Genomic DNA, 23,662 nt, shown 5'->3' with positions numbered 1-23,662 from the left:
GATGACATTTCTTCAAGTATATTTTACTTCCAAACTCTAGGCATCTGCTGGAGAAATCAACACTTCAACCTCAGTTATTCCTGCAGCCCTGAGAACAACCTCTCATCCATGGGATAGCTCAGTTGGTAGGGCATGAAACACATAATCCCAGGGTCATAATACTAGCTTCACGTTGGGCAAAAGATTCCTGCATTGCAGGAGGTTGGACTAGATGAACCTTGTAGTCCCTTCTGACTCTACAGTTCTATTATTCTCATCTTTGATGACAAGCAGACTCTGGAAACACAACCCTGATGCCTGTATTTCTAATTTGGTGAACTAAGCTCTTTTTGTAACACACAACAGTCTCCGCCCCTTCTGCTGCCATCCTAGAGCCTGCACTTTTCAGTCTTAAGCAGACTGGCATGAACGATTTCCCTGGAGGAAAGTGTGGTTGTAAAGATTTATAACTCACAGCCTGTCCATCTCTGCAATTCTCTCACTACCTTCTTTTGCAAGATAGCCTGCCTGTTGAGCCTTAAGCTGGAACCCTGCTAGTAAGTAACTAGGTCTGCTTGAAAATCTTCTCCATTGCTGCTGGCCATGTAGCCTGACTATGGAATGGAAAATACCTGCCGATCACCATAACATTTTCCTCTCCTCCCAGCTGGCTCCCTGCTACTCTCCACCTGCTGGCAGACGAGTGCTTACATTATAGTAAACCCAAAGCTCTAAAGCAAGAACGGGGAATCATTTCTAGCCTGCAGACCAGATATTTATCTCCCCACCCCAGCAGTGCCAGTTTTGACAGGCGGGCAGGGAACTGGATCCCACAACTCCAGCCCTTACAATAGGGATGTGGGACCTGTGGCCCTGCAGACCATCAGTCTTCCAGTTAGCCTTAAAACTCTTGAGTGAACAGCATTTTTTTTAAAAAAAAAAGATAAATAAAACATTAGCACAATATTGCTTAAAGGAAAGGTTTACAATGCTAACTTTCTAAAAGAATAAATGGGGAGGACCTGTTCATCATGGGTTCTTCCTCCAGATTAAACTCTTCCAATCAACAATTCTTATTTTAAAAATGAAATGTTAGTTAAATAACACTTACGTAAAATAACGTTAGAGATTTATAGCAAAATAATGCTAATAAAGGGGGGGGGGGACGACACTTTTCAATCACTGTCATTTTAGCAACATTATTCCACCCTCATCAATTAAATGCTTCCAGTCACAAACCAACATTATCTACTTTTGTTTATGGGCATTTCATGGGTAGCAATGGGGAATCATGCTTAAATTAATAAGTGCTAGGCGTGCACACACACACACACACACACCCCTTTTAAAAAAGGGATTCCTTGCATTCTGCCTTGCCCACTTCCAAATGGCTGCTCAGGTGGGCTGGATCTTCCCTCCCCCTTCCACAGCCGCTGTGTCGTGCCCATGAACAGGCAGAAAAAGTGCAATATCCCCAGTAGTGTAGAAAGTCAATTGCAATTCCACTTATAGCTTACAGTGGAAAAGCAGTGATTTATTAGCGCTCAGAGCCTCCCGTTTGGAAGCAGCTTTGGTATAAGCTTTGGTTGGTTAGTCAGGCTTGCAGACCAATAATCCAATATCTTGCGAGAAGGTGATTGAGGGAAAGTTTTTCTTCTAGTCACAGTTGTTGTAACTTAAAGCCCCCGTAACAGAGGTTGTGCACAAACCATGCACTTAAAGCACCAAGAATCCTTGGTGTTGGTAGTTAAAGGTGCTGGGAATGGTAGCTCTTTGAGGGGTAAACTACAGTTCCCAAGATTCTTGAGAGCAAGCCATGTGTTTTAAATGTGCATTTTTAAAAATGGCTATTAAAAAAAGTACCGTATTTTTTGCTCTATAAGACTCAGTTTTTCCCTCCTAAAAAGTAAGTGGAGATGTGTGTGCGTCTTATGGAGCGAATGCAGGCTGCACAGCTATCCCAGAAGCCAGAACAGCAAGAGGGATTGCTGCTTTCACCTCTTGCTGTTCTGGCTTCTGAGATTCAGAATATATTTTTTCTTGTTTTCCTCCTCCAAAAACTAGGTGCGTCTTGTGGTCTGGTGCGTCTTATAGAGCGAAAAATACAGTAATAGGCAAGGTGATGATGATGATGATGATAATAATTTATCTATACCCTGCCATCTAGCTGGATTTCCCCAGCCACTCTGGGCAGCTCCCAACAGAATATTAAAAACATGATAAAGCATCAATCATTAAAAACTTCCCAAAACAGGGCTGCTGCCCTTCAGATGTCTTCTAAAAGTCACATAGTTGTTTGTTTCCTTGACATCTGATGGGAGGGCGTTCCACAGGGTGGGCACCACTACTGAGAAGGCCCTCTGCCTGGTTCCCTGTAACCTTACAGTGAGGGAACGATCAGAAGGCCCTTGTCACTGGACCTCAGTGTCCAGGCAGAATGATGGGGATGGAGACGCTCCTTCAGGTATACTGGGCTGAGGCCATTTAGGACTTTGAATTGTGCTCGGAAATATACAGGGAGCCAATGTAGGTCTTTCAGGACCCGTGATATATGGTCTCAGCGGCCACAAGCATGTTCTATTGTAAGAATATTCCAGGAGGCAGATTAGAGTCCAATCTCCCTCCAGCATACATGTTTACGGGTAGTGCCTATATTGAGCCTTAATTATTATTATTTTTAAAATCAGTGTGACGAGAAACATGAACCCACACAAGTAAAGCACGTCTAGTATCCTCAGTGCAGAATGTGGATCCCTTTGGCACAAGGACTCCGCCTGGTCCTAAGTAGGCATATGGAAGCCCCTGAGAGCAGAATTTCATTTGGGAAAACACTGCCCCCGCCCCACAGCAAGCCTCCTCTTTCGCTGAGGTTCGACCATGGCCTTACCTGTGAAGTGCTGGTGGCAGATGCAGGTATAGCCGCCCTCCTTGCGGGTGCAGACCCCTCCGTTGCGGCAGGGGTTGGAGTAGCAGAGGTTGATCTCCATCTCGCAGTAGTCTCCGGTGAAGCCCTGGGGGCAGCGGCAGCGCAGGCCCGTGATGGGGTGGATGGGCCGGAAGAGGGTGGAGACGGAGGCGATGAAGGGAGCCGAGCTGTCAAACTTGAGCACCGAGATGCACTTCATGTAGTTCTGGCAGGGCTCGCGGAGGCAGACGTTGTCGTCGAAGGGGAGCACCTCCAGCATGGAGACCGCGGTCAGAGTCATGCGCTTCATGTACAGCTGTTCCTGGAGCTCCTCCGAGCTGAAGAAATGGCCACTGCGGGGCGCCATGGCGGAGAAGCTGACATTCAGCACCTGCCCGCCGACGTCCGTGTCATTCTGGATGTTGAAGATGAAGACGTCCTCCTTTGGGGTGGCCAGGACAGTGGCCACGCCCTCCAGGAAATTGGCCAGGAGGGGAGAGAGGAAGCGCTCCTGCCACATGTTCTCCAGGCGCACCGTGATGCTGTTGGCCAGCATGTCCTCGGTGATGACAATGACGCGCAGGACACACTGGGCTGTCACACTGTGGATCCCGTCTGCAGGGCAGAGAAGGGAGAGGTTAGGACAGGGATTCAGAGGGAAGGGCTTCAAACACAGACACCTGATACAAGAGAAATTGGCTCACAAATTGAGACTGGCAAGAGGAGCAAAGCACAACAACAGCAACAGCAACAGCAACAGCAACAGCAACAGAAGCAACAACAATTTATTTCATTATTATTTATACCCTGTCCATCTGGCTGGGTTTCCCCAGCCACTCTGGGTGGCTCCCAACAGAATATTAAAAACACGATAAAGCATCAATCATTAAAAACTTCCCAAAACAGGGCTGCTGCCCTTCAGATGTCTTCTAAAAGTCAGATAGTTGTTTATTTCCTTGACATCTGATGGGAGGGCGTTCCACAGGGTGGGTGCCACTACCGAGAAGTCCCTCTGCCTGGTTCCCTGTAACCTCACTTCTCGCAGTGAGGGAACTACCAGAAGGCCCTCGGAGTTGGACCTCAGTGTCCAGGCTGAACAATGTGGGTGCATATCTTTGCGGGAGAATGGCAGAGCTTTCTTCCTTTTACCAATCCTCCAGGAAACCACAGACCAGTTCCAAAGCTTGTGGGTCACTTAACAGGAATGTGTTTTTCAGAAGTACACTGCTAAAAGTTGTGGTGTTATGTATGGGAATATGAGTTTTGCATACTTTATTTCTTTGGGAGGGAGTCTCTGAATGGGGAGGGAGGAGCAGGGGTTCTGGAAGTGGATTATCGCAAGCTCCCACAAATCAAGAGCATAGAACACTCTGTCCCCCATAAAGGCAGCTAAGGGGAACAATGCACATGTGGAGGGTCACTTCCGATATGGTGAACCAATCACCTGATGAAGCCAACCAAGAATACTACAGCAACTTAAGCACTAACTGTTTTAGTCTAAGCTTTCGTTGAATAGAGCCCACTTCATCTGATGCATCTCACAGACGCGCATAGGTGGAAAAAGGCAGGTGATTCGTGTGAATTCCTTCCACCTCCTGCAGCTTCTATACAATGATTAAAGTTGCAGGAGCCTGCCCTCTTTGGCATTGGACCAGCCTAGCCAGCAGGAGACTCTCCTATGAGCAGGGTTCTACTCTCAGGTAGTTATGGCCTAGGTTTCTACAATAAAATATATAGCTATGGTGGAACAGACACAAGTCACACCCCTACCATGCATTTAAAGCACACCTGATGCACATTTAAAGTGCATGGCTCCCCCTCCCCAAAGAATCCTGGAAACTGTAGTTTTGCCGTCACAGAGCTACAGTTCCCAGCTGCCTTAACAAACAAGAGTTCCCAGGATCCGGGGGGGGGGGGGGGACTGCATAGTTTAAACACACTTTAAATCAGGCATAGGCAAACTCCAGGTGTTTTGGGACTACAACTCCCATCATCCCTGACCACTGGTCCTGTTAGCTAGGGATGATGGGAGTTGTAGTCTCAAAACATCTGGAGGGCCGAGTTTGCCTATGCCTGCTTTAAATATATAGTGTGGATGTGGGACTGGTGCTTCTAATGCACGCAAGTTTTTCACACATCAAAATGCCACCCCATATTTCCCCACCCCCATTTAATCCGGGGAAAATCCAATAAGAAAGAAGTCTGTTGCCAATTACTGATTTGCCACAACTCAATGGCTCCCTTGCAGTATTAAACTCGCACCTGAAAGCACCAGGGGAATTTAACAAGGGGTTGGCTCTGGGCTGTTCACAGCCATATGGACAGGGATGCATCGGAATGGAAGGTGAGGCCGTGTGCTGGGGAAAGTGGAAGGCAACGCGCTGTGGCTCAGTGGTATAACACCAATGGTCTAATCCTCTGTTTTGGCATAATACAGCTCCCTCTGTCCCTGTTAGCCATCTATTGGTATTAATTGCAGCTTCCCGACTCCAGAGGCTCAGACCAGAGGAGAGAACTGGGTCCCTGCGGCATGCTTTTCCGCGGCCTGCACAAACTTCTGCAAAAAACATTGCTAGAATCTCGTGAGCGATTTGCCTTGAAATACATCTTTCATCTGTAAGCTCTTCAGGGCAGGGTTGTTGCTTATGGATACTCAGCAAGAGACGGAGGAAATTTACAGGACTGTAGCAATGTTTTACAATCACCATAAGGAGCCTTGCCATTCACCACCAAATGGTGTACTCCATCTTCAGACTTAACTCGCATGCTATTTGTCACTTTGTCTTAAAGCACACACACACACACACACACACACACACACACACACCACGTGCTCTCTGCCTAGTGGCTTTGCTTGCCTTGCGATTGCCAGCTACCCTTCTCTTCCTGGAGCAGGGTGGGGGCTGTATGAGGGTTAGGAAAGGGGTAGAAATTAAATACAGTTCATGGCTAAAGGCAAACCTCCCTCCTTGTCCCAAACACACCCAGACCAGCGAGAACAATTAACTGGAGCCTTGAAGGGTTGTACAGTGGTACCTTGGGTTACAGACGCTTCAGGTTACTGACTCCACTAACCCAGAAGTAGTACCTCGGGATAAGAACTTTGCTTCAGGATGAGAACAGAAATCGTGCTCCATTGGCCCCATTGGCTAAAGTGGCAGGAGGCAGGAGGCCCCATTGGCTAAAGTGGTATCTCAGGTTAAGAACAGTTTCAGGTTAAGAACGGACCTCCAGAACAAATTAAGTACTTAACTTGAGGTACCACTGTACTATTATGGGGCCCCAATGAGGTCTGGGTAGCCACTGTTATATTCTTCAATGGGGTTGTTTACAACAACCTTTACAACATATGTGCTACTAACTCTCAATCTGTGAGATAGCTGAAATACATGCAACCAAAAAATCAATTTGAGTTGTGCAACTCAAATTGCATGTACTAAACCCATTTTATTTAAGCAATGTGGACTAAAGTTGTTTTTGGGGTACTTCCAGGATTAGGGGCTCTGAAACTTAAGCTTCATTAGTTTCATAGTAGATCAGCCCCTGACCTAGTTGTCTAGGCAACCTAGGACCGTGGACCTGTGCCCCGTCTCAGACCGTGGACCTGTGCCTCCTCTCAACTCCCCTCTTCCACCACCACCTGCAGCTGCTCGTGGATAGCACAGAACCCCAGAAATCACTGGCTCCTCCCCCTGGATCATCCTCCTCCCCAACTGCCTCCTTGGCCCATGCATCCCCCCACTTCTCCGGCTCCTGCCCATCGCTGACACTCATACGTACTTTCTAGAACAGTACGCAAGCTGAAACACAGTCATCCTTCAAAATTTGCACTTCTCCGAATTTTGCAATGCAGTTCTCCGGTTGACTGTACAAAAAATGCATATACTAGGGTAAAGTGTGCATTAAAACACATATATTAGTGAAAGTGGCATTAAAATGCATTACTGGGGGGAATGTTTTTGCAAAAATGAGTATTTTTGGCAAAATTGCGGACGAATGCTTTTATTAGGAGAAGTTTGCTAGTGGATTTTGAACGAGGAATTTAGAATAAAATCACATACGGGTGTCGAAATGTGTAGAACTGAACTTAAGATTGTGGGGGGTGAGAAATGGAGAGAAATGGTTAAAATGGTAGCATTCTGTGGTAGATCTAGGAAGAACCCCTGCCTGAAACCCTGGGAAACTGCAGTCAGTCAGAGCATATCCCAATATAAACCAATGCCTCAGCTTGGTCTAAGACAGATTCTCATGTTTCTACAGTTGGACCTGTGTTATGGACAATTGTTTCTCTTTGCTGGTGCCCTCTTTCCTAGCTTGAACCTCCCCCTTTCTCTGACAGTCCCCGACAATAGCTGTAGTGAGAGGGAGAGAGAGAGAAAGCAGGGAGAGATGGCATGACTGTGATGGAATAGTCCCCTCCTGGAAAAGAGTTTCTGAGGAATAAGAAGTCAAGCCATTACTCCCTGCCCATATGTCTTTGCTCTCTTTGTGCTTTTATTTATACACATTTCATATTTTCTCCTGCAGCTGAAAAATGGCGAGGTGCAGCTGTGGCTATTTATAACCAGAGTGTGCGCTCCTCTCAGCTATAACAAAGCACCACGGGACATCCAGCCAGAGCGGCCACTGCATTAGCAGAACTCTGCGCCCTCGGCAATGCGCTGTGGTTGCACAACAGTTATAATGGTGCCCGCAAGTGTCAACAGGTAGCGAGCTGCCTTAACTCTGCACAGAGGACTTTTTGAGTTAGAAGATTCTAGGAACATATAGGAAGCTGCCTTATCCAGAGTCAGGTAAAGGTAAAAGGTAAAGGACCCCTGGATGGTTAAGTCCAGTCAAAAGCAGCTATCGGGTGCAGCACTCATCTCACTTTCAGGCCGAGGGAGCCGACGTTTGTCCACAGACAGCTTTCCGGGTCATGTGACCAGCATGACTAAACCGCTTCTGGTGCAATGGAACACTGTGACGGAAACTAGAGCGCAGAGAAACGCTGTTTACCTTCCCGCTACAGCGGTACCTATTTATCTACTCACCCTGGTATGCTTTCGAACTGCTAGGTTGGCAGGAGCTGGGACAGAGCAACAGGAACTAACTCCGTCGCGGGGATTCGAACTGCCAACCTTCTGATCAGCAAGCCCGGGGCTCAGTGGTTTAGACCTCAGTGCCATCCACATCCAGAGTCAGACCATTGTTCCAGCTGGCCCAATATTGTCTGCACTAACAGTCAGAAGCTCTCCAGGGTTTTAGGCAGGAACTCTATCCCAGCTCTACCTGGAGACACAGCGGATGCAACTCAGATGCTCTATGGCCCTCTCTCACAAATTCCACATGGTGGAGTAGTGGATTACAGGCGTGCTCCCTGTTCAGGATGCCAGCCGCTCCCCTCCATCCCCTGCTCCTGGTTATCCATTTCCCCCTCCACAATCAGTCAACGTTCTATTATTCTATTATGAATTTATAAGCTGCCCTTTATCTGAAAATCACAGGGCAGTTAAAAACATAACAATGCAAAACAAGAACACAAAATACGTAATACACAATAAAACAAAAACAAACCAATAATGCCTCCTCCCACATTCTATGGCCACTGAGCATGCTCAGTCCTGATTAGGCTGATTAGGCTTCTGCAAACATTGGGATTCTCCCAAGCCTTCCAATACTTCCCCTTTGTGCCTAGATGCTGCTGCTTTAGCTACATAAGCCACGACACTCATGTGCCACACCCTGTAAACACCAGGAATTATACCTCCCCAATCCCAGATTGCCCTGTTCTAAAGGTTTTTGTGATGAATACTGCATGCTGAGGTGTGCAGCAGGACTTTTGAATCCTGTCTCTCCAATAGCAACTCCCCATGCCTATGGGGCCTTCTTTGTGGCAGCCCCAAAGCTGTGAAACTCACTCCCTATAGAGTTTTTTGGACTTGCACCATAAGTCTTTGGTCGCCCTCCCTGTAAATGGTGTTATTAGTTGTATTTGTTTTATGCTTTGATTGCTGTCATTTTATGGTTTGTTGAATATTCAATTTTTCATTATTGGATTTTGTTTTATGTCACCTGCTCTGGGACCTGAAGGGGGAGAGTAGGTAAGAAATACCAGAAATAAGCTGCTCCAACTCTTAGCAATGTGATTCCACACAGCCCCACACAGAAAACTGCTTACAAACATTTCCCCATAGATTACTCCATAGATTACTGGTACTTGCTGGGAACCAGATCTGCAGCACAGTTCAGAGGCTCACGTGGGTGTGGGTGGGTGTGGAGAGAGAGAGAGAGAGAGAGAGAGAGAGAGAGAGAGAGAGAGACTAAGATTGGTAGGGTAGGGTGAGAAGACTGTGTCCAAATTTTTATTAGTATTTCCCCCTATCATTCTCTGACCAGCTCACTCAAGGTAACTAGCAAAGCAGAATACACATCTACACATCATGCTGGCAAGAACTGATGAGAATTGTAGTCCAAGTCACCTGAAGGACACTAGGTTGAGGAAGGCTGCTAGAAGCTATGAATCAAAAAGAAATCCAGCACACTCCTAAAAAAACATGATAAACTGTTTAAAAAATATGTATATTTTAAAAGCCTTTTTGCAACTAATTTCTAGCAGCAACCATAGTGACAACATTGACACAGGTCAGTTACCTTGCAGTAGGTGGAAGATAGACAAATCTTTTCCTTTAGCATGCATATCCAGAATGTGAGCCCTTCCCCAAGCATTCAAAAAGTTATCTGCATCCAGTTACTGTAGTTCAGTCAGGCTTCATTCAACTGGAAGATGCTCAAGAACTTGACGAAACTAATGATTCTTAAGATGCCATTAACATATCTAATAAAGTTCTTGCCAAAGTGTTTTTTATGATTCCACACTCTCCCAGCATATGAAGAACAGATGCTTTAGATGAGTCACAGCAACAACAGCCACAACTTGTCACTCCATTAGCAAACAGGCACAGTGGAGTCCAATAAGCTCCGTGGCAGTATCATCAACACAATTAGTTCAAAGCGAGGATCAGAACAGAGGATTGCATGTTCTGCAATATTACAGAGGAACTATTTAAAAAAATGTATTAGAAACAGCAACACAGTGTAGTCAGGACTTTCAAAGGGTCCCTCCTGACTGGCGTTGTTGCTGCTGTTTGCAGGGTTGAATCCTGCATCATGCCACTAAAACAATATTTGTGCATCAGTGGCGGATTTATCCTGGACTGTCCACACATCATTTCCCTTCATGAGTTGCTCCTGCACTGTCATTGCATCATTGTCTCTTACCCTGCAGTGGGACAAAAGTGGGACAGCATCCAAATATTTGTAATATAAAAAGTTACAGGAATTCAATGTGCGCTCATTGGTCAACAGAGCATTTGTCCGCCCCAGAATCTTTGCAGGCACAAACAGTTCTGGAAAGCGGGATTCCATGGAACTGCCCTGATACTGTCACGAGCAACAAATCACCACAACTACACAATAAAAAAAGACCCCTGGAGGGTCTTTGTGTTCATTTCTTCTCCCACCTTCAAAGCTTATAGGCCACTATGGAATAAAATCTTGCAACTGAAATACATGCACATTCTCTTCTCCCTGTTTTCTATTATATCCTTTGCCTCTCTTGTCTCCTCTATATTGAATTTTAGACTGTAAGTTCTTCAGGGCAGGGGTCCTTTTCTTTCGGGACTTTGCTAAGCATTTGGATGGTGTTAAATAAACAAGCAATGCCTTAGGAGGCATTACGATAGATTGTGTAGGTGGGCTCATTCATTGCATTGCTCATAACAAGACATTCTGTGAATAGAACTCGTGAGTTGGCCATGGATATAGGTGGGGGTGGGCATGGAATCATCCACTTAGAGCACTGACCCAGAGTTCAAATCCTACCTACCCACCACACACTTAACCATGAAGCCCCCTGGGTGACTTTGGGCCAGTCACCACTGCTCTGCCGCAACCGCCCCGTGATCCTTGGATAAAGAGCAGTATAGGCATTTAATAAATAAACAACCTTCCAGGGTTGTGGCGAGGATACAACAGGGAGGGGGAGAGCTGTGTACCCCACCTTGAGCATCTTGGAGGAATTGTGGGATATAAATGTCCTCATAAATAAATGACATAGAAATCATCATTTGCGGTGTGAAAAACAAAAGGAGAAATGCCCCCCCTTCCTTACCCTATATTAATGGTGCCACTGCAGAGATGCAATTCTGAGACATCTGTACAGACTACTCCAATGGATTGTAATACTGGAGGCAGTGCCTTGTCAATTGCATAATTGTACCAAGCTTGGTAGTTTTGAGCACTATATATATATATATATATATATATATATATATATATATATGATGACCGTATGTAACAGAAGAGACCTTGGAAGAGGTGCTAAGAGAGGGCTGGCAGGCTGAGCATCTTCAGCAAGCCATACAGGTACATCTCTGTGTCAGCATCCCACTTCTCCCGTTCCCAGGTTGAAGCCTGGCAATGAAAAGTGGCTCAAGCTTAAGCCCTGGGCTCTGTCACCTAAGCCAGCTTCCTCAATAGACTTGTGACAGGAAAAGCCCGGGGGTCATGAGCTGTTAACACGGCGCATAGGGAGGCATTGTATTGCAGGGACAGCACAGCGGGAGCATCTTTTCCGCTCCCCTCTCTATGCATGAGCTGCCAGCCCTGCAGAATGGCAGATAATTGCATCTGGTGTCTCCCGCAGCGCTGACATAACCTAGACTTCAAGGCAGAGCACACAACAAATGGGCCCTGTCTGCCGGGGAGACCCACAAGGGGGTTCATGCTCCACTTGTCACGCTGGACGGCAGGCTGCAAGGGAGGCTCGTCTGGGGAGCATCGAGGCCGGCTCCCCGCCACCACCCACAATGCTTTGGATTGCAAAAGGCAGCAACATCCAATGCAAAACCCCACCTGCATTTCAGAGAGATGCACAGGTAGGTGTGTGGATTAATCCCGTTTAGCGTGCATATAGGACTCCAGGCACTTTGCAACCTCCCTATACAGTGGTACCTTGGGTTACATATGCTTCAGGTTACACACGCTTCAGGTTACAGACTCCGCTAACCCAGAAATAGTACCTCAGGTTAAGAACTTTGCTTCAGGATGAGAACAGAAATTGTGTTCTGGCGGTGCGGCAGCAGCAGGAGGCCCCATTAGCTAAAGTGGTGCTTCAGGTTAAGAACAGTTTCAGGTTAAGAACAGATCTACGGAACGAATTAAGTACTTAACCGGAGGTACCACTGTATAGGCCAATATTCGAGAGGGAATGTATTTGTTCAGAGACATCCCAAAAGTTATCACGTAGGGTATGTTATACGCATTACACAGATGACAGGCTGGGAGGCTTGCCTAGGGCCACCTAGTGAGTTCATGGCTGATTGGGATTTGAACGGAGGATTTTCTGTCTGACAGCTCAGGTTAGCCAGCACACTCCACTAACTTGCCCCCTGCAGAAGCTGCAAATGCATTTCCCACATTCTATCAATGCACCGTTTTTAAAAAGCAGCCAGAGGCATTAGAGCTGGAAGGGAATGGGGATCTGAAGACAGGCCGGACCGCCTTTCCTAGGAGAGGTCCTCTGCACCATGACGTCTTTAATGCATTAGCTACATCATCCATGGGATTGCTAAACACCCTTGAAGAGGTGTCTGTAGAATAGTAAACCAATACAGAAAGCTCAGGCAATCGGCCAATGCTGCATGCTCCCTGGGAGGTTAGGGCTGCATCAAAAGGCAGAGAGATCCCCCCCTGCGGCATCTCAGGCCAGGAAATGCTTCACCCACTGAATGCTCACTTTACTGTGTGACTGTTAAAGAAGTAAAAGACGGTGCTAACCTCCTGAGGGATTCAGTAAAATGACCTCCTAAATACAGGACAGAAATAAGGGGAACTGCCTTATATTAGGTAAGGTTATTAGATCCATGTAGCTCAGTATTGTTTGCTCTGTTGCCTGTTCATTTCAACAGGACATGCCAGGGATTGAAGCTGAGGTCTTCTCCATGCAAAACATGTGCCATGCGCTCAAGTTGTTCTCCATCCCTTAAATGGGCCTTGCCCATTGTGGGGCTCTCCAGCTGTTCTGGACTACGATTCTGGTCAGACTCATGACCAAAGATAAGGGGGTGATGGGGATTGTGGTCCAAAACATCTGGGGAAACCAGACTGGGTGAGGCTGCCTTAAAGCAATCAGGCCCTGAACTTGAAATCGAAAGCCGCTCTTGCATTCTGCCTGATATCCCACCTGCAGCTGCAGTAAGGGCTGATGTTTCCAAAGAAGTCGGCTTTTCCTGCACCTCAATTGCTACCTTCAAGACCTAATCCAGGGGTCTGCAACCTTTAAGACAAAAAGAGCCACTTGGACCCGTTTCCGAAGGGAAAAAACCTGGGAGCCGCAAAACCATTGTGACATTTAAAACAAATATATCTCCGGAGCCGCGATCTGACAGCGGGCGGGAAGGTAACATCGGGACGGTGCGTGACTAACGCACGCACCGCCCCCATGCGACGTCACAGCCAGTACAGAGCCCGCCACAGTGGGGAGTGTCGGGGCGCACAATGCACCTCCTCCCCTCGCTAGTATCCGCCCCGGAGCCACGGCAAAGGTGTAAAAGAGCCACATGCGGCTCCGGAGCCACGGGTTGCAGACCCCTGACCTAATCCATTCCTACATCAGAGGAATAAGCTAGGCAGGACTCCGCTGCTGGAGTACAAATCCATTTCTGATGGACAACCAAGTCGTAGAATGTTCGCACAGAATGCTGGATTTGGCAGCTTTTTATTAACATTTTCTTATTATTATTTATTAAATTTGTATACTGCCCTTCATCCAAAGATCAGAACATAAAAATACAAAATAAGAACACAAAATAATACATAATAAAAACAAAAACATACCCCCAAAAACCTGTCTCCCACAAATACATTTAAACAGCCATAAAATGTTAATCAGTCAAAGGCCTGATTAATTAAAGGCCTGATAGAGAAACATTTTCACCTGGTGCCTAAATATATGCAACAAAGGCGTCAGGTTAGCCTCCTTGGGGAGAGCATCCCGTAAACAGGGAGCCACCACAGAAAAGGCCTGTTCTCGTGTTGCCACCCTCCTGACCTCTCAAGGAGGCACATGAAAAAAGGCCTCAGATGATGATTAGAGGGTCCGGGGCAGTTCATATGGGGAAAGGCGGTCCTTGATCTGATCCAAGGCAGCACACATACGATCAGTTTGTCATGTCTATTGACTCCAGAGTAAAGTGAGGTTAGGATCACAGCCTTCATCATGTCCATTGATTTCAATGGGCCTACTCTGAGCATGCCTAAGCACTAGATATGGCCCTACCTTTCCTCCTCAGGTGTTCATGGTTCAGGAACATCTCTGTAAGGGAACTTGGTGCAAGTCCCCCTGTAAATAACAACAACAACAACAACAACACACACACACACCTCTGGGTGGCTCCCAACAGAATATTAAAAATGCAATAAAACATCAAACATTAAAAACTTCCCTAAGCAGGGCTGCCTTCAGATGTCTTCTAAAAGTCAGATAGTTGTTTTTTTCCTTGACATCTGATGGGAGGGTGTTCCACAGGGTGGGTACCACTACTGAGATGGCCCTCTGTCTGGTTCTCTGTAACCTCACTTCTTGCAGTGAGGGAACCACCAAAAGGCCCTTGGAGCTGGACCTCCGTGTCCAGGCTGAACAATGGGGGTGGAGACGCTCCTTCAGGTATACTATCATGTTTGCGGGATTTGGTGGAAGCAGAAACAGCCAGCCATGGATATGGCCAGGGTAATAAGCAAGGGTGCTTCCATCACAGCCCCCCAAAGCACCCCAGTCCCCCACACTTTGAAGCTGCTCTAATTGGGAACCAATATTCCAGGAAGGAAGCAGTGTTGTAAAAAAGAGAGAGAGAAACGCCCTCCTTCTGCTGACCCAATGAGCAGGCAGTTGATGGCACCCCCTCCATGTACGGCTCAGGTCTGATTGTCTTCTTCTCCCTTGGCAGCCACAGAGCCCAGACACAAGCGCTTTGATTCCTCTCGTTCCTGTTTGAAGTTAACGGCTCTGGAAGATTTAACGATGGAAATGGCTCTTCCTTCCCCTTCTTCTTCTTTTGTCCTTTAAAGAGTGAGAGTTTCTTTGGCAGCCCTGGAAAATTCCAGAGGAAGCCTCAGGTGCTGGCACCAACAACCCCTGGAGCTCTGGAGATAAGACAGAGCTGGTGGAAGGGGGGTGGGAATGTGTGGAGGGAGGAATAAGAGAGCAAATAGAGGCACCGGTGCAATAACACAGGAACTAATCTTCTCGATGGCGGAGTCAGAGATGTAGGGGGTGTGGAGCACAGGGGGCTTTCGTTTCTCCTTTGAATCGTCCCTTTTTAAGCCTCATGTGGAACCAAAGCAGGAAATTCTGCTGTGGATCCTCATGCCTTGAGAAAGACATTTCCCCACCCCCACCTGCTCCTCTGCCTCAGGGAAAGAAATACAGTTAAGTAATTCTAAATCTGGACTTCATGGTCTTGGGGTTGCTAATGCTTTGGGGCCTGTAGGTGCACTTACAAACTGGAGGGTCTGTTCTCGTGATTGTGCTGTTCTAAAATTTTAGGGTGCACACACATAGCAGACACACACTCCAAAGTAAATCCAGGCCTTCACCCTTCAAAACTGAGGAAATATTCCTTGAGAAAATTACACTTTATTTTAGTGCATAGAACAACCCACATCTTGTCTCTTCTAATGACTCTAAATATTTCCTCCTCAGCCATGAAGCCTAACCAGCCTCACAGGGTTGTTGTGAGGGTAAAACATGTATACATGTACAGTGGTACCTCAGGTTACAGACACTTCAGGTTACAGACGCTTCAGGTTACAGACTCCGCTAAGCCAGAAATAGTATCTTGGGTTAAGAACTTTGCTTCAGGATGAGAACAGAAATCGTGTGGCGGCGCGACTTCCGGGGTGGCGCCATCGGTAATGGCGGATTCCCTCTGATTCGGAGGGACTGGCTCCACGGAAAACGGGTCTTTCCCGCTACGGCGAAGCGGGGACCCTTTGAAAAATCACAGGCGGATGAAGCCTGTGACCATGGGACTCGGCGGGCACCTTTCGCGCCCCCCCAACTCGTAAAGGATCCCAGTTACGGGCTCCGGAGCGAAGAGGGGCAAGTGGCACGGTGCTGAGAGTCAACTGCTTCTTCCGTGGAGCGAAGCCGCACAGCCGTTGCCGGAGAGAGCTGCCTTTTTCCTGGGACAATTTGGCTACTAAAACAACTACCCGTGAGTAGCTTAAATTCGGACAATTGGACTTTAAACAAAGACTTGTGAGTAGAAAGGAAAATTGGACTAAGAAATTTTTCTTAATTTGGCACTGAAACGGGAAGGTCTAAACAGGAAGTCAGCCTTCCGTTTCTTGTAGATAGATTAAAGCAAAGACATGGCAAACTAGAGTTCAGAAAATCGTTTGTAAAGGATTAACTTTCATCATTTAAAATTGTTGAACCCCCTTCGGAAGCAGGAGAAGAGGGGGGATTTTTTCCGGACTGTTTAAACCTGCAGAAGAGAGTGTAAAGAAAAGTAATTTTCCACCGTCTTGAACCTGGGAGCGGGGTGTCAGGACTGACGTTTTTGGGAAGTTCATTGACTATAGACAAACGTCTTTGACAGACAGTTAAAAGAAGAGAAACATAGTGATTCCATTGTTCTCCTTCGCATTTTAAAGGAACAAATATTGACAAAATATCTGAAAAAGGAAACCTTGTTGTTAGATCTGCTTTTAAAAAAAAAAGAAAAAAAAGAGAAAGGAGATGGATACAAATAGAAGTTCTTCCCCTAGAGGGAGCCTGTGAAACTGTTACTAAATTTGAACCGGGGAGCTCTGCAGCTGCAACAGATTAAGATCGTGGGAATAGACTTCTGACCTTGTATAACAATGTATTCAGAAGCCCTGGTGCGTGCTTTCTGCAAAACAAGTGCCCTATTGGAACAGTTACATGAGAAGACGGACTTGATGACTGTTGCGATCAGAAATTTTGGACAGGTAGTGAGTAACTATATAGAACCCACCCAGGAACCAACTCAGGAGTGTGCTCTGACAGATCAGATGAGGGAGGAGGATGTTGCTGGACCTTGGGTGCCAGAGATGGAGGGAGCTGTGGCCCAGCAGGAACATGAGTTGTTGGATTTGACAAATGAACTTGGAAAAAGCCAGATTTGGAGAGATAGAGTTTTGTTTGGTTTGGAAATGGGGGGTTGGATAGACCCCCCTATGCAGGGATGTTTTGACTCTTCAAGTCTGGCAATGGGCCGTGAGATGTTTGGGGGTGTGGGGGTTCTTAACTCTGGAGGGACTTTGAAACATGTTTTTAAATACCACATGGAGTTTAGTGTGGACTCTGGAAAAGGGGCTGATTTGCCGAGAAGGGACAAAAATACTGTCAAATTGGAGTTTCCACGAGTGAAAGGAGCAGGAGAAAAAGTCAAGTACAGGTATAAATATGAAGAAGATCTGCGGAAGGGACATGGAAGAGACTTAAGGGCCTCGGACATAAGATTACCAGGTTAAGGTTAATGAGCTAGATGGATGGGATAGAAAGGACTGACAAAACCCGGGACCAGGAGGAAGAGACGTTTGATGAAGATTGGAAGAAAGTTTCAAAAATTTTATTAGGATTGTTTTATAAAATTGATGAATGTTAGAAAAATGTTGGAACGAAATTATTTGGCTTTAGCAGAAATGTTAAAAGAATTATGTAAGAATATGTTATGGTTATGAGAAATTGGTATAAATAGAATCTAAGCTTTAAGTTTTAGGGTCTTTCATAGTAAGATAAGGTTAAAATAGATTAAGGTAATTTAATGACAGAATACTATGAAAAATGGAAAGGATTTGCTGTGATAATTAACAAATAGAATACAAAAAAGGGGAGGAGTGAGGAGGTCGATGAAATAAGGTAAGGACAGTTAAGGATTTGGGAATATTGGATTTGTTTTTAAATCTTTGTGGTTTATTTTTGCTTTTTTGATTGTAATGTGTTACGTGTTTTGTTGTTTTTTGAGTTTGATTTTTATCAATTTCTATTGTTTGATTGTGGTTTGTTTTTCTTTTATTTTCTTTTTCTTCTTTTTCTCTTTGTTTTTCCTGTAATTTTAAAATTCTTAATAAATATCATTAAAAAAAAAAAAAGAAATCGTGTGGCGGCAGCGGGAGGCCCCATTAGCTAAAGTGGTACCTCGGGTTAAGAACGGTTTCAGGTTAAGAACAGTCCTCCAGAACTAATTAAGTTCTTAACCCGAGGTACCACTGTAATAATAAACCAACTACCAATTCATTTAAAAGAATAGACATATGGCCTGTGATACCAGATTATATCATATCTATATGCTACTCCTCCTGTAGGCACCTCAGATTGACATACAGGGGGATTCCCATGCAGATTCCCGACAGGGATTTACCAGATTGAGATGTATTCAAACGCTTACAACGTAACAGCAGCACCACACACCCAAGTACCGTCCAATTGCTCTGTGGGCAGCTCATCCGTGCCACTGTGGGAGAGATGCACAACTTCCCTGTTTGAATATTACACCAGAAGAAGGACAAAAACAAACACAAGTAATTCTATTTTTCAATGTGGCATCCAAAGATCCACTTCCTGGTTCTCGCCTTCCAAAGAACAAAGAGAAACACTTTCCCTGAGCCTCACGTTGCACCTTGCCCGCTGCCCCTCCATGCTCACCCCTGACCCCACACATGGCCTTTATACCATCTCGCTTGTTCCCAGAGGCCCAGCCACCTCTTCTTCCTGCCCCTTTCTGGAGCCGCCTGTTCCTGCCCTTTGCGGAACAGACAGCTACAGTGCCCACTCCCACTGCTCACATCTGGGCCAGGCAGCACCTTATCGATAGCAAACATTGATTTGCCCCAGCAGGTCACAGTGTGTCAGGGATCACTGCTGCTGCCGCTGCTGCACAAGGATAGTTTTGGGTTATGGCAGTGGGTTTAAATGAAGGATGGAAACAACTGAACGGTGCTCGGTGGACCTGGGTAAACTTTCCATATCGAAGTTCCTGCTTTCAAACCCTGGCACTGACAACTTAGGGACACTAGGAGCATGGGCTGGAGAAATCACCTGCCCAAGACTCTGGGAGGGGCTGACAGGCAGAGAGTAAGCAGGACAGCACTAGATGGACCATTAGGCTGACAGGGGGGCTGGCTGATGCCTCTGATGCGGCAAAACAGAGAAGAAAAAAGCCTTCCCCACACAGAGCATGGCACTACTCATTATGCAAAGCAAGCTGCAGAGCAGAAACTGCCTTCCTGAGAGGAGGCAAGGCAGAACAGCCACCTCAAGCAGTGAGGTTGGGAGGCAATCAACCTTTTAGTGTGCCATCACCTACTCTCTGGAACCCATGAATATTAGACAGCATCTGGTCCTTTAATTAATCGTTTCCTGATGACCCTTTAATTAGTTGTTTCCTTCTTGTAGGCCAAGCAACCTTACTATTTATATATTCTCATAACTGTGCAATTGTGATGATGATGATGATGGGAAGAAGCAGCAGCAGAAGAAGAATGGGACTGCTTAGGCTTTGAGTAGGAAGCAACTAATTAAATGGCCAGTTGTGCCTGGAAGTTGCCCATAATGATTTATTAAAGATTCAGTAGCAAAGAGAAGTCACAGTTGCATTTTGCCACTCTATATGGGCCCTGTGGTTGTCTTTAAAGTGCCATATCACACAACCCAGCCATAGGACTAAGCTGCCATTGGATGCCCTGATGGATGAACTTTACAGAAAGCAACCTTGCTTCTCAGCCTCTCTGTGGCTTTTCATGGTATCCCCCTGGACTGGCTTCATAGAATGGGAACTGAGGGAAGGAACTGTGTTACAGTGGTTCCGGCCCTTCCTATGGAACTGAGTCCAGACAGGAGCATTGGGAGAACGATTTCTGCTTCCTTGGTGGTTCTATCCCCAGGACTACTGAATATTTCTATGAAGCTGCTGGCAGTGGTCATTAGGAGTCTTGGGGCAAGGGACCATCAGTATACTGACAACACTGAGCTCTATTTCTCCATAGCATCTGACTCAGGAGAGGCTGTGTGAGCCATGGACCAGTGTTTCGATGCAGTGGTGGATGAAAGAAGATAAGCTGAGCTTGAATCCTGGCAAGACTGTGGCACTGTGCATGAGTGGTTCCTTTGGCAGAGAAACTGGTCAACTCCTTGCCCTGGATGGGGCTGCACCCCCTCTGAAGGAGCAGGTACACAGTTTGGGGGTGCTTCTGGACCCAGCTCAGTCACTGAAGGCCCAGGTCTCGGTGGGTAGAAGCATCTTTTACCACCTGGAATTTCTGCAATAGCCACAGCAGTCCTGGACTGGGAGGGCTTGACTGCAGCAGTTCACTGTGCTATTTTGAATGCCCACTTAAAACATTTTTATTTAGGCTTGCCTATCCAGACACATAAAAAGAGATGCAGGTGGCGCTGTGGTCTAAACCACAGAGCCTAGGGCTTGCCAATCAGGAGGTTGGCGGTTCGAATCCCCGCGACGAGGTGAGCTCCCATTGCTCAGTCCAGGCTCCTGCCAACCTAGCAGTTCGAAAGCACATCAAAGTGCAAGTAGATAAATAGGTACCGCTCTGGCGGGAAGGTAAACGGCGTTTTCGTGCACTGCTTTGGTTCACCAGAAGTGGCTTAGTCATGCTGGCCACATGACCCAGAAGCTGTACGCCGGCTCCCTCGGCCAGTAAAGCGAGATGAACACCACAACCCCAGAGTCATTCGCGACTGGACTTAACGGTCCGGGGTCCCTTTACCTTTACCGTATCCAGACACATCAAAGCTACACATGTTTTATTTCTTTTTAACTGCTTCAGCTGTTAACCATCTTTTGAACATTTCAAAATGCCTGCTTTCTATCTATAATTTTAATACTTTATATTTTTGTAAACTGCTTAGAGGTTTTGTTGTTTGTTTTACAATCAAGCAGTCTATAGATAGACTTAAATATATAAATAATAATAAATGGAAGGGCAACAGAGAGAACATTGGATTGTAGGGATTCGACGGCGATGTCATCTGACTCTTCTGTAAGAAGTGAGCGAACAAATTAAACCCACCTAGGAGAAAATGGCTTGGAAAGCAACGCATATCAGCACTCATCGAATATCTTGTAAAGTGGGGAGGAGAACAACATTTACCACACATTCAGTTCTGGACAGAGATCTCTAGGATTAAGGGAGCGGTCAATTCTTCTGACCAATTCATTCCCCACATAGCTCCGAGCACATAGTGGTAAGCTGGCAATCTCGCAAGCTTTCTTGGGAACAATGCGTCATCATGAAACACTGTGTGCAAGCAAGGCGGTCTTGTGGGCAGAACGGGTGCATGTGCACATGCAGAAACACACACACAAATGTATGCTACGAGGGTTATTTTTAGGGGCTGTGTTACGTTGCGAGTAGCGCTTGCAGTGCAATCCTGACTGGTAGCTCCGGCCTCTTGCCCAGACTCACAATCTGTTCAACATTAAAGGGAAGCAGATGGTTAAGAGGAGGACCCCCCTCCCCCTCCCCACCTTTCAATCGACACACAAAGGCAGCCCAAAGCCTGCTGGAAGCGCCAACCCCCCCAGGAGTAATTTTAATCAGAGAGCCTCAGCCATTCTCGACAAACGCAGGCCCTGGCAACTGATGAAGAGCCAGAGGCTGGTGAATATTCATGTCCCTCTCCCACAGGGAGCTTCCTCAACATGTAGTTGCAGGCGCACGAAGGCAGGCACAGCAAGTGGTTGCATGGACAGGTCACGGTGGCTTTCGCCAAACATTTATGCGCATCTAGAGTGGGGTTATGGTTGCAGAGAGCTAAGCGGAATGTTCCTCTGCTCCTGGAATATTACAGGAGTGAGCCCAGGCAGCACTTGGTGGCAAAGGGAGCATCCACACTTATGCTTGTCCCCTGCCTAGAAATCACAGGTCTGAGCACTTTCCTGCTTGTCCCATGTTCTCTAGGCATGGGTCCGAGCATTTTTGCCCTTTCCCTTTAGCGTTAAATCAGAGCTAATGTCAATCCGGAGAAAACCCAGCTGACGTTTGCTGATTCAACAGTAAGCAGGGGCTTCCCTGGGGGAAGTGGCAGGGCAAGCAGAAGTGTGGATGAGCCCAGGGGTGAAACTATGCTTTATTTCATCCGGGTCAAAAATTCAGTTTGGCACTCCCAGCATGCAAATTTGCGTACACACACATCTCGACACATTTGACTGTGCCTGCAGCTTATAAGCTTCAGCTTGGTAGGAACTTGCTGCAAATGAACTCTGGGAGGTGTCTTCCCTTCTCCCGTCCCGTCTCCCAATTAACCTCTGTCTCCAGGGTCTGTCCCTGTGACATCACCAGGGGCCACCCCTTGGTCTCAGGTTTGGATCCTGAAATCTCAGGGTCAGGGATGCTGCTGATCTGTTAACCCTATTTCCTGTTTTGCTGGCCATCTTAGAAGTGGTTTTCAGAAGATACTCTGTGAACCTTTTTGGCTAAAGGGTGGGCTATTAATGCCTTGGAGGCTTCACCCAGGGCATAAAAACAACACCCCAACTAGCACCCCCTGTAGCCACCCCTTGTAGCCATGGCACTGGATGAGCCAGTGGATCCATGGCACTGGATGATACAAATGGGGAAAGGGATCAATGCTCAGCTGCTTTGATCAATTCCCCCAGGAAGGAAGCTCCTCTTCGTCTCCTTACAAAGCATACACAGGCCACATGCTAAAAGTGGGTGGATGCTCACATGCCTCACTGCATGGTCCATTGACGCTCTCCCTTAAGGGACAACAAGAGTGATTACATTTTCTCAGCCTAGCCTAGAACAGAATAATAATAATATATAATAATAATTTCTTATTTCTACGATGTCCATTCGGCTAGGTCTCCTCAGCCACTCTGGGCGACTTCCAACAGAAGGTTAAAAATACATTAAAACATCAGTTATTAAAAACTTCCCTGAACAGGGCTGCCTTCAGATGTCTTGTAAATGTCAGATAGTTGTTTATTTCTTTGACATCTGATGGGAGGGCATTCCACAGGGCGGATGCCACTACCACTACCACAGAAGTCAACAACTCAGTTGCATTCAGTGAAATGGCTGCTGATGCAAAAGGGGAAGGCCCAAACCAGACGTCATTCAAATCTATGATAAGTCTGAACCCACTCAATTTACTTCTCCAGTCCATTGTTTCTAGAGGAAGTTGGGCTTTTTCACACAAGAACTCTGCCCAACCTAAAATCCACACTTGGAATTAAAACTCAGCTGTGTTCATAGCTGTAGGGTGGCCAGATTGACTAAAAGGTAAAGGTAAAGGAACCTCTGACAACTAAGTCCAGCCGCAAACAACTCTGGGGTTGCGGCGCTCATCTCGCTTTACAGGCCGAGGGAGCCCGCATGTGGCCAGCATGACTAACTCAGCAGCGCACAAAAACGCCGTTTACTTTCCCGCCGGAACAGTATCTATTTATCTACTTGCACTGTGTGCTTTTGAACTGCTAGGTTGGCAGGAGCTGGGACCGAGCAACGGGAGCTTACCCCGTCATGGGGATTCGAACCTCGACCTTTCAATCGGCAAGCTCAAGCGGCCCAGTGGTTTAACCCACCTGTGTCCAGATGGACTACTACACCCTTAATAGTTGTGCGGAGGAGGGGATTTGGGCAGGGGTAACTTGTGGTACAGCACAAGGAACTCAGTAGTGGGAGACCTTCAGAGTATCTAGAAAATCATATACATATATCAGGAAGGTTGAACCCCAGCTGCTCCCA

The 23,662-nt window shown here is 46.6% G+C and overlaps 1 protein-coding gene across 1 annotated transcript in view; it reads right to left on the bottom strand.

The window, feature by feature from the left end:
- CELSR3 (cadherin EGF LAG seven-pass G-type receptor 3) overlaps nucleotides 1-23,662 on the bottom strand; it is an 87,216-nt gene that overhangs the window by 51,730 nt on the left and 11,824 nt on the right. Inside the window, exon 2 of the mRNA XM_080996631.1 lies at nucleotides 2,867-3,499. Coding sequence (XP_080852757.1) covers nucleotides 2,867-3,499 — 633 coding nt within the window. The remainder of the gene's footprint in view (nucleotides 1-2,866; nucleotides 3,500-23,662) is intronic.

The sequence above is a fragment of the Podarcis pityusensis genome, assembly GCF_964106645.2.
Source record: "Podarcis pityusensis genome assembly, chromosome: 2".
NCBI lineage: Eukaryota > Metazoa > Chordata > Lepidosauria > Squamata > Lacertidae > Podarcis > Podarcis pityusensis.
This window is presented reverse-complemented; position numbering and strand designations above follow the sequence as displayed.